Raw genomic sequence first — 20,435 nt, 5'->3', positions numbered from 1 at the left:
GTGGAATTTTAAGAATTGTATATAAAGTATATTATCCCGATATCTTAGAACTTAGAATTAAGTGTTTGAAAAAAAACACTACAGCTGATCTTTGACTATTAATAGTCAATAAATTGATTAAAATATGTATTTTATTTCATATTTACATTTTATACAAAAATAATGTTTATTTATTTTCAAATAAAATTTGTTTGTGATTTACAATCTTCACTTCCTTTTATATATATATATATATATATATATATATATATATATATATATATATATATACTCTTTGCAAATGATGTAACCAGAAGTCTCTTGTCGAATTTCAACATCACACTGCATAATAATTACCTTTTTTGCAGTGATATATTCAGTCTTATTTAGTATATTAATTTATCAAATGTGTTGTTACTTTAATTTTCTCGATACATGGAGTAAACAGTAATTTAATAAATCCAATTTCTGTTCATTGATCTGCAGCATTGTATTACACTAAAAGAATTTCTCAAAGGGAAAAATGAGTTAGAAGTTTTTATTTTAAAAAAAATCCTCTGTATTATAAACAGAGATTACATCTAACAGTCTGAGACAGATTACTGGCCTAGGGATAACTGAGCAGTGACTAGCATCGCTGATTCTAGTTAATACGAGCGAAACACCTACATAGGATGATTTAAACACAAAAGTATTGTATGCATTTTGTGCCAGTTTCAGTGGAAATGAGAAACAAGACAAGATTTCTTCCCAATTTGGCTAAGGAGGAAGCATTTGTCGTCAGCAACTTGTAATTATGCCAACAAACAAATATAAGATAAAACGAAATTAGTCAATATTTAGGATTTTTGCCCTTCATTTGAATTAGCAGACTACATAGAAGGTATGAAAATTCCACATTCCTATGAGGTTTGCTCAGCAACTCTTGAGACCGTCTTCAAACTGGTTAGTAACGTGTGCCAGTTGCGCACTCAGGATTTAATCTTGGAGGGGGACCGAGTGCAGTAGACGATTTGAGAATACACACTATGCATCGCATACGACCTATGACTAGGCATCTGCAATGATCGCTAATTCATAAGTAGTATAGAAATAGAAGACACGAGACAACATGAATAAAAAAAAAAAAGGATTTTAATTAGGAAAAGATTTTTGGAAATTTTTCTAATTTTTTTCTTTTTCTTTGGGGTATGCCAGGACCCCTTAGCCCCCCCCCCCCCTGGGTGCGCCACTGACGTATGCAGATAGGTCTCATAATACTGTTTCAACAGTTGATGATTTGAAAGCTACTGTATTGATAATATGTATCGCATTTGTTGCCTGAAACTTGGAAACGCTTACGACTTTTAATTAAAAAAAAAAAAGAAAATCAGTAGAAAAATCTGTCTGTGAACGTATAAAATCCTAATGAAACCAAATAAGTAATTCCAATGACCAAAGACAGTAAAAAGTAGTGCTGATCATTTTCTTCGATCATGAACTCTGTTATGATACATGAAGCAGTCAACCCATTAACATTTTATATTTGGAAGTTTTGAAGCATTTTAGCGATGCAGTATCAGTTGGTTTCCAGACGAGGACAGGCTTTTGCATACACTCAGCCCAAATTGAGCTACATTTCTTAGCGATGCACCATCCGCCAGTGAGAGAGCAGAATGTCCATTATCCGAACATTATCCCCCCCCCCCCCCAAAATACACCATCTACTTTTAGTGCGCTGATTGTTACGATGAAACATGCAATTACTTTTGTTTATCTCTATTTATCATGTAAACAAAGTGTAATTTATAGATGAAGCCAAGTAAAAACAATTAGGTAAGTTCGAAATAAACCTAATATACATTGTTTCTTCAAAACGGTTTGGCAATTATTTACAAACCTTTTCCTAAATCAATTATTTCTAATACTTCATATTTCAAAATACAGTAGTAATAACTTTGCGTACAATAATTTAATTGTAGGCCTAATTACACTTTGTTTCGAATTCTCATATATTTGATTATCCAAACTGTATGATTAACCTAGGTCCCCATTAGCTTGGATAATCGACGTTCTACCATATTCATCCAGTATGATTCGATTCAGCTATTTAAACATTAATCACAGTTAAAAACGTACACCGTTGAACACAAAATGACTAGAGAACTTTCGCCACTGCGTTGAAATGCGAATTGAGGAAAAGCGAGATTGATGTCTTTGCCATTCAGTGGCCAAAGCAAGCTGGTAGAATCAATAGCTACAGGTCTAAATTTGGACGAAACAGTAATGGAAGATAATAGTAGGCAAACAAAAGAATGGATTAAGATCGCACTATGGATAAATAAACTAAGTTATGTGTAGTTCTTCAGAAGATGATGGGATTAATGGAGTTCCCATTTTCCGATGCCCTGCAAGCTTGTATAAAACTTACATCGGAACTAATTTCCTAATGAACGTTTTATTTCGAATGGGATATTAGAGATAGTATGGAACCACTATGTCTGTGATAGTCACTTTGGAAATGTTAAACAAAAGAGGATTGTAAGAACTAGGACAATCCACATTATGAATATAAACGTATATCAACGGAGTGGGATGTAAAGTTTGACAGGAATAAAGGGCATTGGAAAGAAACCAACATTAATAAGCTCTGTTCCGAGATAAAAACAGAGGCAAAAAAAAAGTATAAACAGTAGATTATCTTTATTGCCTTGTTGTGACATCCAAGATCTTGATGGGCTTGGAATTTTAAACACGTTAGAATGACAGCTAGGGAAAAAAAATACGTTTAAAAAATAAATAAAAATTCCTTTTTGAAATAATAAAACAAACATCAAACGAAAAACGCATAAAAATAAATACAAAATATTTTGCATCATGAAATTACGTTAAAAGGATATGCAATTAACGAAAAGATTACTATAAACGTCACGCTCGACTTCTGGTTATAAATTTTGCTTCCGCAATCTTCCTCACCAGGAGAAAAAACATCTATAATCACAAAAAAGGCTTATAAAACTAAAAATCTTTGCTTAGAGTCAGCTTAATTTGTTAAGAGTTTATAATATCCATTCCATGGGAATTAAAAACAATTTTCTTAAGACGTTGTCTTCACTCCACTTGGTCTCTAAGGTTCATTAAACAATATGAAGTGGCACATCACGAAACCTTTGACCAACGTAAGAAAAATCTCTTGCAAAGAGCAGATTCTAGAAACACTTTTCAAAAATACAAATTGAATTTTAAAACATGAGCAAAATTTACAAAAATATATAGCATTTATTAAATAAACTAGGTAACAAAGTTTTATGAATGTTCATATTAAAAACGTTTTCTGAATAAATATTTGATATGCTTAGAAAAATATACATCAACGTGAAACAATGTAATGTTCTTTATAATTACAGGAATGTTATAAAGGAATCATGAAACAAATCGAGTTTAAGAGGGTCTGTAGCAATTGCAAATCAAAATTCATGATTTCACATTAATGAAAAGATCAAACGTAGATGAAGTTCACATTTTTGTTTGTCATTATTTACTTAAAATAACAGAACCTTTTAAACGCAATTTAAAAACAAAAACGAAGCAGGGAATGATGGAATAAAAAATAATGCATTTATGAATTGTGAAACAGTGATGAGAGAATAGCACATTCGCTTTGACGAATTGAAACTCACTGAGATGGAGCTCGAGTTACAACTACTGTTTGGACCTACACAAGACTTTCTCGGTGGTAGGATCAGTATGCGTATTGCTACTGTTCAGGTGCATTTTTTTTTATTATATGACAATGAAAGGTTAAGCATAAAATCCCCATACAAATGAGCCAATTACTAGTAGCAGGATGGCATTTAGATTACACACTCTCCGCCAGATTGGCTTTTCTGAGATAAATTCGGAAGCCTCTTCTGCAGTTATAGCTGCGGTTGGTTCGTTTTTCTTGGTTTCTAAATCGCTGCTGATTCCACAGACGAAAAACAGAGCTTTCTTCCACAGTGGACGATTGGAAACACCTGAAATATTAATTACATGACATCATATATCATTATAATACGCAATCATCAGGAAAATTATGTAACCATAAATGCCAGGACAAAAGTTTTTACATACACAAAAAACAGTGTTTTATGGGGGTTCTTATAGATAGTTTTCGAGGAGACTTCTTACATGTGAGAAAACGATAGCCACTTGAAAGAGGTATCCGTAAAGACAGCGGAGTTTATTAGAGAAGTGAACATTTTATTTATTTTATTTTTATGGCTATTTAGTCTATTTTTGTTTAGGAGTGCGACTTTTTTATAATGTCATTGGCTTCCCACCCCTGATCTTATCCCATCATATCCTTCACCTTCCCCCAAAAAATTCTATTTTCATCCCCCCCCCCCAAGTATTCTCTGCCCACCTTTTATAATATAAAAAAAAAACAGGTTTTTCAAAAAGTTCACATACCCCTTGCCTCACCAATAATTCTCCCACATCTCTCTTCTCCCACTCCCATCCTTTCAATCATACTTCCTTCAACAGCAGATGAATGTATACCGCCACACGTCGGATGCCGCTGAGTAAGAAGACAGCCAGAATATCCTACAAAGGTATGTCCGAATTTTTCCTCCTATATATTCTTCATATATCTGTCTATATAAAATATTAGTAAGGCCCAAAATTTTTGAGTAAAAAGCCAATGAAATTATAAAAAAGGGGCACTCCTAAACTAAAATAGGCTAAATAGCTATAAAAATAATATTTACTTAGAGGAGTAACATGGGAATTTTCCCAGAAATAATACCTATTTTTTATTCAATTTAATTGAAATTTATTTTGTTTAATTAAATTAAGGGGATATTAGATCCCACATTGTTTTAAAACCGAATAAGAAACTCAAAGATTGGAATCAGAGAGTTTCATGCCGAATATAGTATTAAAAACTATAAAAGTATCGGCGAATACTAGCGTGAGCTAAATGCAAGTAGTCCTAGAACGTAGTACAAACACGGGCAACTCGTTGCAAAGGCGGGGAAAGTTCTGATCGTTATTCTTGGTATTTTCCATAATGTAAAAACACATTTCCTAGGAAATGAATTTAAATTATTTTGTTTATTTTTGTAGTCATTCCTGACAAATAAATGTTTATTTCATAAGATTTTAGTCCTTTGAGCAGGTGAACAAACTAGAGTTCCCATCATCATCACACTTTAAACATTATGCCTTTCCACGGAGGAAATATAAAATATTATATCGCCAGATAGAAACTACATTTACGAAACACACAATGTTGCTTCCAGGAGGGGAAAAAAAACTGTCAACATGAGTTCGATCAGAGACCGATGAGGAATAAGCTCTCTTCTTAGGTGGATGCTAAACAAAAAACATGCACATCCGTACTATTTGAAAAAAGATAAAATAAATAAATAAAATACAATTTGAGCTGCAAACGATCTTTTGTAGCCTCAAATCGTGAGTGCTACGTTTCATTTACCGGTGAAGTGACATTTACTCGGAATGGAGTGAATGATTGACATTTATGAACTGGTAAAAATCCTCTTGCAATAGATAAAACGAATTTCCTACGCTGGTTTAGATGTACGTGTGATAAACTAACAGTCTACAGTCGTCTCAGTGGAGAAAAAAACTAAATATCTTATTTTTTTTGCATAATCAGTTGAGGGAATACAATCTATTGCAGTGACAAAAACAAGCTATGCATTTCCACGATGGAGAGCCACTACATCCACAACCCCCCTCCACGTTTGTTATTATTTGAATTGCCACTATCCCAGCCCGTTAGTTTACTCGAGCTTTTACATTATTGCGTCTATGGCCCATATGAAAGTGTTAGTGGATACACAAAAGTTTAACGATAGGGTTGCAGTGCATCGGAAATTTTCCTGCTTCAAATAACTTGGAAATGATTAATCAACGATAGAGAGAACAACGCTGGTATTATTACGATGCGTCAGTAATGTATCCAAGAGCAACTATTATAAGAGCTTAACGGATGTTCATTTTCCAACCTATATGTCAGATGATATTGAAACCTTTTGTAATTTTAATTAAAAAAAAAACGCTTAACACAATATTTACTTATTTTTATCCGCTTACAATTTGTCATGTATTTGTACTGATTAAAAAACGAACTCACGTTGATATACGATGTTGGTACTTCAAACCATTTAAAGAATCCATTGATATTTGTTGGTGCCAAAAAGGAAGAAGGAGGATTCATATATTTTAAAAACTCATTTTGAATAAATATTTAATAGTATAGAAGAGATGGGAAAAATTAAGAAATCAATAGTTAATTTTAGCAGATTCGTGTGTTTCATGAATAATCCACTTTCCCCATTTGCTCCTTCCTACTTCAGATGTTTGCGATTCCCACTTCGGTTCTGTAATTGCGCGAGAAAATGAAATACGGCGTTGAGTTTGCTCTGGTGACACTTATATTCGTAGACGAGACAAGACCGACCAAGTGTTTCAGTTATTTGGGGCATACGCGCGACACGGAGATCCCATAACTTATTTTTCACTTATTCTACTCCAGAAACTGGGCTATATTAGGTAATGCATGTACTACTTTCTCTATAGCACAGAAGTGCTCGGAGAAAAAAATATCTAGGCTAGATTACAAAAAGAGAAAGAAAAAAATGAACTCAGTGGTCTAAGGAACAATTAGAAATCAATCTTAAGGAAATATAAATAATGACGGACAGGGGACATTGGAAAGAGTTCAGAATGAAAATAAGAAATATTAAAACTAATCATAAAAATAAACAGCTTTTAGCATAAAGTGTACGGTTTAGTCAAAGATCGTAAAACAACGTAAAACCATGCCAAACGTATAACTATGGACAAAATGAATGGAATAATGCAGCGATACACTAAATTTAGGAGTGGATAAATGAAGTATCGCATAACAGAGAAGCAACTAAAGGCTATGAGGCATGTGTTTGTTAAGTGCGTGTGTCGTTCTTCTGCTAGGTTCGTCTGTTTTGCTGACAGAGTTTCCAGGAAAACCTTCCCACTTTCACATATGGGACAGCTAAACCCAATTTTGGATGTTAATAGATGGAATTCTCAAACAACGTATCCGATTCCGTATCAACGGATGCATGCATGTGTAAATAAAGTACACTAATATGTAGGCAGCAAAGGCTACAGTTGAAAATTAGTTATGTTGGTTTTGAACAGTAGCGCACTCGGGATTTATTCTTGGAGGAGGGGGCGAGTTGAGTACACGATTTGAGAATACACACTACGCATCGCATACGACCTATGACTGAGCATCTGCAATGGTCGCTAATTCATAAGTCGTAGAAAAATAGAAGACACGACACAACATAAATAAAAAAAATGAATTTTAATTAGGAAAAGATTTTTGGAAAATTTTCTAGTGTTTTTTTTTGGAGGACAGGGCCCCATGTTCCCCCCCCCCCTCTGGGTGCGCCACTGGTTTTGAATGACTGACAACCGCAGTATTTAATTTTAACGTTGTGCATAAAATTTTACAATGATTCATGAACAGGACGAAAATCGCACTAGTTCTTAAAAACTTAACTAATATTTTGCCACTGAGTACTACGCATCGCTAGAGCAGAACATTGGAATTGGAAACAAACCGAACAAGGTACGAGGTTGCAATCTAATCGATGTAGCTAAAGAAAGAGTTAGGTCTATTCAGAATCGACAATATTATTGCATTACTAGTCGTCTATCACCGCATTATTCGAGGAATTACTATACTTATAAAAAAATAGGAGTTGCAATGATCTCGCTGGGTACAATGATACCAATCAGACAAATCAAAAGTCCACGCTGGAACACGGAGGACACACGCGTAGAATTCGTGTCTTCACACTTTCAACAAGAAAGGCGGTGATCTCACTATAGCGATGCAACTCATATCACCTAAAATAGGGAAACTATCATCAGATTTTTTCACAAGACTGCTTGAATAGTCGCCAACTTAAATGAATTGAGAATTTGGCCCCATTTGATTTCTACAGTCGGTAATGCCAAGCTAGATCGGCTCGACTTGATTTGTCATGACGAATAAGGAGGAGCATATGAATCATATTCACTTCCTCTGTCATGACAAATCAGGGCTGGTGAACGTGCCTTATCTACAAATCATATTCAAGGACCCTTGAAAAGGACTCTTACAACAAAATCTTAAAATTAGGAACAGGAATGTTTTTAATAGTCAACATCAGCTAATGCTTATAGACGTACGACAAAATAAAAACAGTATAATAATTTGAGTCTCCTTTAACCAGCGAATAATCATTTTGTTGGTGAATGATCACACTTATGAGAAAGGGTGGGGAAACCATAGACGTTACTCTGATGAACAATGTTGAGTTGAGTTGAGTTGAGTTGAGTACACGAGGGCACAATGCACAGAACGCTGGGGGATAGAGGCAAATCAAGAGTACAGTTACTAATCTGGTGATGCCAACTGTTCCATTTTTTCACACCAGATCTTCACATTCCATCGGTAAAATTGATATTAAATATAAATATCTGAATATACTGAAGCTTGTGTATACCCAAATAAACTGGCCAACTTAATAATTGTGACAATTAACTAGAGAACAGAAATGCGTGAAGGAACACTCTTGTCCAAAACAATCTTATAGGAAATTATTCATATCAAGGAAAAATTCGATATATTCAAGGTAAGGCTCAACTGGAATAAACAACTCATACGCAGTTTTCACTTTTCCTAAATGTCAATTATATTAGATTTAAGTATCGTAACTTTCCTCTTTCATTACGAACACTTCCTTCTTAACGCGAAAAAAATATAAAAGAAGCAAAAGCTTTTAACGAAAAACCCTTGTTTTTTATCAATGTTTTGCAGCAACTCTTGTTTTACATATTTTCAATTGAAGAATTATAAATCAACTCCGATATTTAATTAAATCCCATGAAATATTAAAATTAAATATAATTTCATATACATTTATTTCAAGTGCTGCTACTTTTACTTTAAACTACTGCATTATTTAATTTACTGCTTAACCATTCGGCTGTTGCTCGCAGCTTTTTCACAACCTTATAAATGAGCATGGTCAGGATTTCCTTGAAAAACAACTGCGAAATCTCAAACACTTTTTAAATAAACGACATCTTTATTTATCATCCACTATCAATGGACGTATAAGTGTGGGACTTACCAGGATGAGGTCCTTCGGGGGCAACCGCAACGTACGCTTCTTTTCCATTGGGCAAGGATTCGACACTTATTGCCTTTTCATCATCTGTTTGAAACGATATGCTGGCATTTCCATCTTTGAACGATATGGTGGAAGCATTTCCATTTTCTTCTGTCTGAAATCCTGCGTTAATATTTCCATCTGAAATATTTTGAAGGGCGACATCATTGCTGGTGGCAGACTTCAGATCGTCGGTTTTGTGTCGCGTCCAGAAGGTTAGACGGTTAAGCTGTACAAAGAAACAAACAATAACTTGAACACACATGCTGACGTATTTCAAAATTATTTATTTATCCATAAAGTTCGGAGGCAATGGGATCACAGAATCGATATATTTCTAGGAACTCGCTGCTCTTTCACTTTATTCAAATATATGGGCGTATTTAATACAATGCTTTGAAGTAGCTGTTTGATATTTTAATATGAAACGGCTACTTAGAACTATTGACAGTTAATCTCCTAACACTATTTCAGGGAAGGAAGGCTAAACTACTTGGACAGCAAAATTTAACTTCGAAATTGAATTGAATGATTGAGGAGCGTTCATTCAGCCTGAAAAAGGCGCAGACGAAAATTGTAGAGCTGATTTGTTTTCTGAAACCACTGAGAAGCAAGGACTGATAATGTAACAGATTTTTTTTATTATTGTTTTAATAATTAAGCTGATTCAAACTTAGCCTGACGGTGCAAAATGCAAAAGAATATTTGGAAAATGATTTGGTATAAAGGATTAACAGGGTGCCATTTCAATCTCAGTATTTCAAGTCACAATAGAAAAATTTTTACAATAGAAATTGAAAGCACATCAGAATCAAATAATATCCCCACCCCCCTTTAAGCTGGAAGTCAATCAACAATAATCTCAGTTAAGATAATACTTCTTCCCTGATATTAGCGTCTTGACTTCCATAAGGATCAAGGAATTATACATTTATATGATTCATTTTAAATGTAGAAAAGATTAACCACATTTGATTTTTTAATAACCGCAGCAAGAGCACAAGGATAAAAAACGTATATCAGAATTACTTCTAAATAAATAATTCGCGTCCTGGAGGAGGGAGAAGTTGAAAAGGAAATTCTGATAGTAAAAATTAAAGACTCGGAAACATTTGCTGTTAAAACATAAATCACTGGAAAAGGTTTTCGCAATACACACTTGAAAGGATGAATTTTTCCCCTCTTTCTTTTGTGCTTGTGACTATCAGTGGTTGGCAATATGCCATCTCTTCTTTGTTATTTAGTGCCCTGTCATATCATTCTGTTAGTCACGTCTTTTCTTTCATTCTTTAGTTTTTATAGGAATCGTTAGTATACGATTACTATAGGAAACGAACCATGTCACGTAAAATGCCAATCGTCAGCGTTTCGCTGAAACCTGCGCTGTTGATTCACTTTTTACTTATCTCTACTACGGGAGTCAACTCTTGGATCACAATCTTATTTATTTTGTATATAAAATTGAACATAATATATAAATTTTGGAAACACAAAAATTTCACCACATTTGCCGAATTTAAGAAAATGTGGTAAAACGCTTAGAACGCAAAAAAAAAAAAAAAAGAAATAAAAAAAGAAAAAAAGGATTAAAACCTAGTTATAAAATTGCTTGGTATCTTTAACATATATACCCAAGGTAAAAAAACTTTCTACAAAGATGTTTATCACCACTCAAAGCTAAATACTAAAAATTAACTGCTAAAACTAGAATAATGAGATATCTTAGAGTGTTAATTACTTTCAATGGTTATCGATAATTAAAAATTACTTACAGCTTTTTTATCAGTTGGTTGGGTCACGAGAGTAATGACTACTGTGACAATGCAGGAGATGACAAACAAGATGCAACCAAAATGTAAGTAATGGATTTTCGCTACAATTGCTGGCCTTTCATCAATTACCTTAGAGGCACATGGTGGAGCAGAGTAGGAGAAATCTAAGGCGAAACGGATTATTCCAACAACTAAACCAATCATTAATCCCCAAAAGGCGCCCTAAAATGAACAGAACGTGCTTTTTTTTTAATCGATGCTAAATATTGTAAACAAGCGGGTTAATATAAATGAAATAAAATATTTCTAAATTTATTTATCAGAAATAATATATATTATTCGTTAGATGGGTTGATGGCGATAAAACTAGAATTATCATATTAGTTAAGGAAAACGTTATGAGCATTGAATTGCATACTTGTTCATTAGTTTTCTTCCAGAAGATAGCCAGGACATAAACAGCGCACACAGGAGGTGACAGATAGCTTGTAACACTTTGAATATAGTGGAACAATTGACTTCCCTGAGATGCTTCGATAATAGGAATCCAGATGATAGCGATGACCACCAAGATGAGCACAAACACTCTAAAATAATAATAAAAAAATAAATAAAGCATATGGAGATCGCGTACTTTATAAAAGGATGGAAATGTTGCGATTATTTCGATTTTAAATTATTTATTTATATTATTAAGAAAATATTAACGAAAATTGTTGGAAATTCCGACGAAAAGTTGGTCTTAAATACGCTAAGATCTGAGAAAAAGCATCAGAAAACCAACACTAAAACGAAACTTTATAATACGCATCTTGTATTATGTACCAAACGCTTGCCAATTCATATATCGGAACACGAATTTCTCATCTATAATCGAACCATGACTTTTTCTCGCAGTGTATCAATCTATCCTTGTTCCTACAGATTGAGACAATGGCAATGACTGAAATGAGTGGGGTTAACGAAATTTTAACACACAGTACAATGAAAGGCAAAATGATCAAAATAGCATTTGTAACGTTCATTTTGAATTTATTAATGAAACTGTACACAAATGCTGGCATAAGTTTTAAACCAATTAATAAATACGTGCGGTTTTCCAAATTTTGTATTTCATAATGTACTCCCTATTAAGATGTGTGTAAACTTTGGAAAATGTATCGCTAACTGACATGTGGCTTTTTTTCTTCTTCTTTTTTTTTTTTTTTTTTATGTTGTGCCCATACACAAGAGATTGGTTGATCAACTTATAGTACATTAGTACTGTGCATGAATAGTGGGTTGAGAAAAGAGGAACTTGTTTACATTTGAGATGACTGAAATGAATACGTAGTGTAATAGCAAAATTACACTGACGTATAGGGTTAGTTGGTACGGACTGTCCCAGGACACAATGTTTTCTTATTCACTTTTGGTGTCTGTAATTTATTATTTTTTTAATGATTTTAACTTTTTTTTTCTTCAAAAGCACAAAAAAAGAGAGAAGGCTTCGAGATATTGCTTACCAAAGCACCAGAAGAACAACTGGAAATCACTGTTTTGGATAGTTTTTTTTTTTTTTTAAACCAGATTAAATCACAGAAGTCTTTTTCCTATTATTAAAGTATACAACACCCAGCAGTTCATTCACACATGAAAATCTTATACGAAGAACAAACATTTTATCAGAATCAAGCACTAAATGATTAATTTCCAACTAGAAGTCGCAAGGAAACAATTTCTTCCTTACTTAGTAATGTGATTGTGCATTTTAAATTCCCTTCCGAAGGAACCTGAGCAACTCTGATTAAATATAACGGGATTTTATTAACAGGATATGAGTAATCGAGATAGTGCGTTACCGCAATAAATGAATCCTAAAGACTAAACGTTGATAGTAAAAAGCTATTTTTAATTGTTATTTCATAAATCAAAATATGCTTAAAGTACGCTTTCACTTTTAATCTTAAAGGTTCATTTCTTAAAACGAGATTTATAAATAAATTGAAGGCTTTTTATGTGTGTGTGTGTGTGTGTGTGTGTGTGTGTGTGTGTACACACACACACACACACACACACACACACACATAAAAAGCCTTCAATTTATTTATAAATCTCGTTTTAAGAAATGAACCTTTAAGATTAAAAGTGAAAGCGTACTTTAAGCATATTTTGATTTATGAAATAACAATTAAAAATAGCTTTTTACTATCAACGTTTAGTCTTTAGGATTCATTTATTGCGGTAACGCACTATCTCGATTACTCATATCCTGTTAATAAAATCCCGTTATATTTAATCAGAGTTGCTCAGGTTCCTTCGGAAGGGAATTTAAAATGCACAATCACATTACTAAGTAAGGAAGAAATTGTTTCCTTGCGACTTCTAGTTGGAAATTAATCATTTAGTGCTTGATTCTGATAAAATGTTTGTTCTTCGTATAAGATTTTCATGTGTGAATGAACTGCTGGGTGTTGTACACACACACACACACACACACACACAAAGCCTTCATTACACACACACACACACACACACACACACACGCCAGATGTTATAACGTTAGTTGATATGAAGGATCGGGTTGTTTGGAGTTATTGACAAAGCAATGAAAGCCAGTGCACGTTGTTCTTTTCATAAACAACCTGTTTTGCAGAATGGGGGGGGGGGACAAAAAACGAGTTTATAAGAAGAAAAGCATCGTCAGTTCGTAATGAGGTCGGCTAACTAACCTTCACTTAAAAAATTTGTATAAAAGTTTTTTCGAGCCAATTTACTTCATGATTCGAGAGCCAAGGTCTCCGACCAAAAGGCTTGGTCATTACCCAGCTGTGGATTTGTCCCTGATGAAAGCTGACAGTGCTTAACATTTTCCTGATAACAGACAAAATGTATTATGAGCCAAGTTATTTTCTCTCTCTCTCTCTCTCCTATCTTCACACTTATCGATAATTAACACTTCACAAATCTCTCGTTAATCTCCTAGCTTGATTCATTTTTGTGGGCCAATTCCTCATGGTAAGATGTAAACTCATCATTCCTTTCACTTCCTCTCTCTCAAAAAAACTCCTTCGTTCTTTCCAATAGCAAAAATAACTCTTATCAATAACATAAGAAGCCCATTCACATTTCTTTCCCAATAATTTCTCATTATTTAAGAAATTAGTTATTAAATATTAACGAAACAGGTTCTTAAGTCTACAATATGATTCTTCACATTGCTTACTTCGCGAATTGAAGAAAGGAAGCAGTGACGTAATATTCGGAGAAACTTTCTAATAAGCTTTCGGTTGCAAAGTTGTCATGAATCATTTTGTGATGATTGCCTAGAGCAACAATTTCCTTCCTGATTGTCCTCGTTTCTAAACATTAAAACAGTCATAGGATTTACGTTTCTCTGCTGTATATCCTCTTAGAATAACTTTTGCTTCACGCAGTTAACTGAAATAGTTTCACTTGAATTTAAGGAATGACTTGAGGAAGTAGCTTCCACAGTATGTTAAACACAATACGGAATCGCTCTGCTCTAGTTGCTTATAACTTCTTATCGTCCACTTCTTACACATACTTTTCTTGTGCATTATCAACCTCGCTTCCCTCCTCCCTCTTTTTTTTTTACTACCTCTCATTCTCTGTCTATCCATCCTTATCAATTGGCTAATCAACCCCCCCCCAACACACACACACAAAGTAAATATTGGAAGTATCGCTAATCGTACTTTTTTTGCGTCATGCAAAAAGCAAATTTTCTCTTGGCACAACATTCTTAAGTCATTGTTTCAGATTTCATTACGAAATGAGAATAATAGTAGCCGATAAAACCCACTTTCAAGGATATATTAGCACACGGTCTGGGAAAAACAGGATATTACAATTTAAGTTATTTTCTTAATTTTTTTCGTCATTCATACTATGCATTTATTTTTATGATTTATTTAATTTTTTCCCAGATTGCTCCAGATGGAGACCTGCTTTCGGGTTTCCTTTAATTTCCTAAACATCGAAGCCAGAATGGAATTCAAACCACGCTATAAATATTTATGAAATTCTTTCCAGCTTCATATAGGATGAAGGATGGTCAAAACCTATTTTCATAGCTTCCGAGTAACCACTTGCTAGACTTGAGTTGGCACATGGAGGGCGTTTTCTTTTTTTGAAAGAAGTGTATAAAAGTTGAACAAATAAATTTTAGGAAACAAAAAGCGAAAAATAAAAATCTTCGCTTCGTAACACATAGGTTTTTAACCTTTAACCAAAGCTGGTAATTACTTGAATATCCTGTCTAAATGAGACAGGATATTCATTGTGAAAAATGAAGAAAACAAAATAAATGCATTTACTTTATTCAGGAAAGCTTAATGTATGTGTATTTTGTGTTTTTTTTTTTTAATTAATTATTAGAAACGATCATTTTGAAGTGAATCTGATACTTCCAAAATTCCAAAATCTGCCACTGTGTCATAAAGTACAGTCTATTTTTTAGTGTCATAAATACTAACACTCAACACATCTGTTAACTGAGAAAGTATTTCAAAGATGAAGATTTTTAAATCTTATTTAAGGTAGAACACGAACGGTGTCTTCACTAAAAATTTTGACAACAGAAAATATTAATATTAATTAATGGTATATTAATTTGTCCTTAATAAATTGTGTATTTTTATGCTCAAAATTTTTATTTTATTTATTTTGAACGGCATACACTATGAATTGGGATGCTGTTCTTCAAGAACATAAGTTAGGTTAACATAATGAACTATTTGAAATTAATTTTTTTTACCTGCCAACAATTAACAATTCCATTTCAGAGGCATTCTTCCTGATTCGAGTCCATATATCCATGGTGAAAATGGTTGAACTGCTATTGAAGATGGATGTTAAAGAACTCATGAGAGCGGCGAGCATCACAGATAGCATAAGGCCTCGCGCACCTGAAGAATGTTAAGAAAAATTCACTAAAAATTCTTGATTACTAAACGTGATGTGTAAATGAATGAAATTTGAAAACGTCATTTATTTTTATTAAACTAATGGCTGAAAATAATTATTGGCCCTACAAATAGAAAGGTGAATAGTTATACGATATTTTTCAGGACAAAGGCCTTTCTTTAAAAAATAGACCTTTATCAAGTTTTCTTGACAATGCAAGTATTAAATTAAATTCGAAAAATAAGCAGATCCTTACTCATAGTCCTATTGTGTGCATGGTTTTTACCTCAAGATAATGGGTGATCGATATGGGAAGAGAATATTTTATTAAATGACTGAAGAAATCATGCAGATTGGATGCTATTATTCCAAAGAAAGTGTTGAAAATTCATTTCCCCAATAAAGCTCCTCAGATGTCGATCTTCGTGGGAAATAAAGCTGTTCGTTTGACTGGCTGTCATTATTCCAGTCAAATGGCTGGTGAGTCACCAGCCAGGGTCACCAGTGGTGACCCTCTAATCTTAGCTGACGAGATCTAATTCGAAATGGAAATGTGAACTGGCTTACATCTCCTCTCTAGCGTCTATTGGAAAATACAGGAGAATTTGTGCCCGCACCATCGAGTATTCTACAAAGGGTATCTGCAATATCATTTGCACAAGACTCTTATCTGCCATCACCGAGTGCTCCAAAAGTTTATCTCCATTTGATTTTTCACATTTTTATACTTTGGGATCACATTCTATGTATGTGATTTTTTTTCTTCTTCTGTAGACATGAGTGTCATCTTACGTCTGCAGTAAAAAAACAAACAAAAAAAACTGGTTACTCTCTTTACAATTCAACTATTTAAAGTGAAATTCATCCAAGGCTTAATTTACGTTGAAACAATTCCAACAGAAAGACAGGCATCCTCCTACAGTGTACACCAGTGAATCACACTGAAATTTCGGAGCTATGTCACAAGCAATATACAGTAGGCAGAGGGAAGATAACATTGAGAAATTCTCTAGCTTCTAATGAAGAATTGTCACTGCTGTATAGCCATGTGCTTTCTTTAGTATACTATGGATTACATAAGTAGATTAAGAGGTCATGTAGACACTTCAAGGAGAAGAGAATACTTGCCTACTGACATAGCATCAGGGAAGCCAGTATAATGAGATGAAGATTCTGAATTTTTTCTGAATAATCCGTATTTTATATAGCATGTGCAAAGAAACTGTAATATAGACCAACTTGAGTTGGTCTATATTATGTTCCATAATATAGACCAACTCAAGGGGTTGGTAGTTATACGCATGGCTATATTATGAAACTGATTTAATCGAAAGAGAGTTTTAACAATAAGTACTTGACATGTGATAGAATGCCAGAAAAGAAAGAGAGCACTCCGCTCCAACATCTAAAGTAGTAGGAGCGACTGGTATGAAGCATTCAGTAGCTATCAGAATATCAGTAGCAATAGTAAAGGAGCATAACCTTCTAAATTTATTGAATAGAGATTAGCAGAACAGTAAGCACAAGACAAATTAAATTCCGCATTATAAAATCGAAGAAATATGAAAAAGTATTGCATTGCACTGATGGATTCAGATTATTCACAGGTTGGGTTAAAAAACTACATTATTGCAATTTAGTGAAAATCGGACTAAAATTGCGTAATAAAGGTGAAATTAGGCAACATGTGACTAATGTACCTAAGAGTAAAACTGTGTGTATGATATACACGGATCAAGCACATTATCAGAAAATGTCCTGTCAAATGCAGTCATCGGAGTCCAAGACCAGGGACTTGCGCCAAACGAAATGCAGAGACTGAACGAGAAAAAGAACAAATCGTCCAAGATTCTTTTTCTGAATGTGTCTAGAGAGGATCGGGGAGATTGAATATCCATCTTTAAACAATTGCAGATGATGAATGAGTGAACTAAGTGGATCGGTTTTTCTTTCCGAGCATACAACTTAAAGAAACAAAGCATTAAATTCTAGGGTGCTGTGACCATCAAGAAGAAAAACTAAAAACTATCATTGTTAAAAATTAAGAAAGAAGCACAAAAGTGAGAAAGTATTATGAGATGCGATATGAACCTCTGAAGGAAATAGAAACATCAAGCTAAAAGAAGCAAGTTCAGATAAATATTGATTATTGAATAAACATCTTGCAAATGTTAGAACACGACACATTTCTTTATTGGTCATGTTCAGTTTATTAACTTTCATGCACTTCTAGTTTGATCTAAATTCTCGAAAATGGAATAGAAGTTCTATACCTTTGCCAATGACTTTACTCTTGGTTTGCGTATGTTTACGTTATCTGCTCTCAAAGAAATACTGCATTTCTGTGATTCATTCTAAACAAGACCTTTGATCGACCTTGTTCCTCATGGGTCAAGAAGGAGCAGACAAACAAAAGCAGATTTTCTTAAACAATTTTGTACTAAATACCAGATTGAAAAATTTGATAATAAATATTAGAAATGAAATGTTTACTTATCCCCATTATTTCTGAAGACTTTACAGTAAAATAATATGTATAACATTATATATTGTTGAAATCGGATAAACATATCCGCATTTTCCACAATACCAATCGTCCCACCCCACTTTTAAATCCTACCCACGAAAGGCTGTAATCTTATAGTACATTAGTACTGTGAGTGAGTCAAGGCTTAGGTGATTCGGAAATCCTGTTCTAAAGATATTAAAAGATTGAAGTTTTTCATGGCACTTCAAGTGTTCAATAAGAAGGATGGTATTCTTGGGTTCAGGTACATGTGGACTGAAAAAAGAAATATTAGTTGTACAATTCTCGACTAGTCGTATATCTTTTTGTACACTTCTTCGGGAGAGTTTGTAAAAATATGTCAGTCGACAACAGACATTTACTGTATATAAATTAACTGCAATGGAATAAACAACTGAATTAGTTTAATCATGGACTCGCGATGGCATATGTACTTAGCAGGAATTATTAAGTTAAAAAACGTAATGTGCATTATATCCAAGGTCTTGGCGTGAAATTTTTGATGAATAATGATCAGACTTTATATAAGACGCTGTTTTTGTTAATTTTTTTGTTAACTTTTCAAATTTTTAATTCACTGAGTAGGTATATGCGTAGCGTTCCTTGAGTTATCTGACAAAACGTGCTAGATAATTTAATACGTGAGAAACATTTCTGTTTTCTGACAAAGCACAGGATGACCTTCATAGCACACGCTTCATAAGTATGTAGGAAAAACGGAACAGTCCGGAGATATCCGTATGTCAGAGCATATTAAAGAGGTTGGAAAGATGAGAAAACCTGGACTAGCCTATCAATTCAACTAACGAGGGTCATCTTGTACAGAGGCAAAAAACAAAATGCCTTACTCGGATTATGACTTTTGTCAGAAAATGCAAGAAACAATTCGCTTCAGAAATGCTATGCATACTTATTAAGTGCAGAGCCTCCGTAGCTCAGTCGGAATAGACGAAACCTTTGGTCGGAAAGACCTGGATTCGATTCCTGTCTATGACGTGAGGAACCTTTATGTGGTCTCTTTCGACTAAAGGTGAGTTAGTCTGTCTTATACGGAGGTAGGGTTTTTTCTCCCCGGAAACTCGGGTTTTTCGTCCCTGTGAACACGCGGATCTACAGTCAAAAGTACATACTTAAAATGGGGGGGGGGGGAAAACCCCACACGACGACGACAACAACCTATGAGGTTCACAAAAAGCCCATGGCATTACCTACATCGTCTCGTCATCAAAAATCTCACGTAAGCAGACCTTAAATGCGATGTTTTAAAACATAAAAAACCAAATCCCTTACAGTTAGCTTGTACACAATCAATGTTTCGTCATCTGACTTAAGTACAAAATACAAAAGTACACGAAAAAGTCGACAACCTTGTAGAACTAAGAACAGTTATTCTCAGAATTAATTGTGGTCCATGTAATGGAACTCGAGAATCTCAGCATAACCACAGAAGTCTTAGAAATTCAAGCCTAATGATAGTCTCACATAAAAGATAACCTTGATCTACTACCCAAAGACATTCAGAAATATCCTTTTCTCCAACTTATGATTAACAGATTAATAAGTAGAAAATTGCTATCCTTCACAGATGAAGGTAAGGTTAAATATAAGCTGGATTTAGGTTTGTCAGACGCAATTAAATAAAATAAAAATATCACTCAAGGGAAGTTTAGTCTGTAGTACAATAATACTATGGAGATAGTCGAAAATCAGGTTACAGGGGATGTGAACAGGCATTTCAGACGGGAGAATGTACTTTCTTGTAAATACTATGAATCCTGCTGTATTGGGCACAAAAGAAAGATGAATGTGAAGTGTTAATGCGATAAATCTGTAGTACGAACCATTTCCCTCATTTGCGAATAGCAAATTAGGGAAATAGTCTAATTTATAGATGCCAGTTCGAAGAACAATTCCATGGAGGTATTTCTAGAAGGTGTCAACAGACATAGATGGCAGCGGAGTTAACTAGTAAGAGAGAGTTATTAATCTGTCTGATTACTCTTTGTTGGATGGGATAGAATTTTAACGAAGCTGTCAAGATAACTTAAGAGA

The 20,435-nt window shown here is 34.0% G+C and overlaps 1 protein-coding gene across 1 annotated transcript in view; it reads right to left on the bottom strand.

Annotated features, from left to right (window-relative positions):
* Positions 1 to 281: 281 nt before the first annotated feature.
* Positions 282 to 20,435, bottom strand: part of LOC150094159 (sodium/glucose cotransporter 4-like) — a 63,647-nt gene continuing 43,493 nt past the window's right edge. Inside the window, exons 11-15 of the mRNA XM_090411989.1 lie at positions 15,708 to 15,858; positions 11,367 to 11,535; positions 10,949 to 11,170; positions 9,138 to 9,405; positions 282 to 3,974 (exon numbers count right to left, since the gene is read on the bottom strand). Of these exons, the coding sequence (XP_090268115.1) occupies positions 3,760 to 3,974; positions 9,138 to 9,405; positions 10,949 to 11,170; positions 11,367 to 11,535; positions 15,708 to 15,858 (1,025 nt within the window). The 3' untranslated portion in view covers positions 282 to 3,759. The remainder of the gene's footprint in view (positions 3,975 to 9,137; positions 9,406 to 10,948; positions 11,171 to 11,366; positions 11,536 to 15,707; positions 15,859 to 20,435) is intronic.

This window comes from Typopeltis vanoorti, chromosome 22 (assembly GCF_054136105.1).
Source record: "Typopeltis vanoorti isolate ZY-2024b chromosome 22, IOZ_Tvanoo_1.0, whole genome shotgun sequence".
NCBI lineage: Eukaryota > Metazoa > Arthropoda > Arachnida > Uropygi > Thelyphonidae > Typopeltis > Typopeltis vanoorti.
This window is presented reverse-complemented; position numbering and strand designations above follow the sequence as displayed.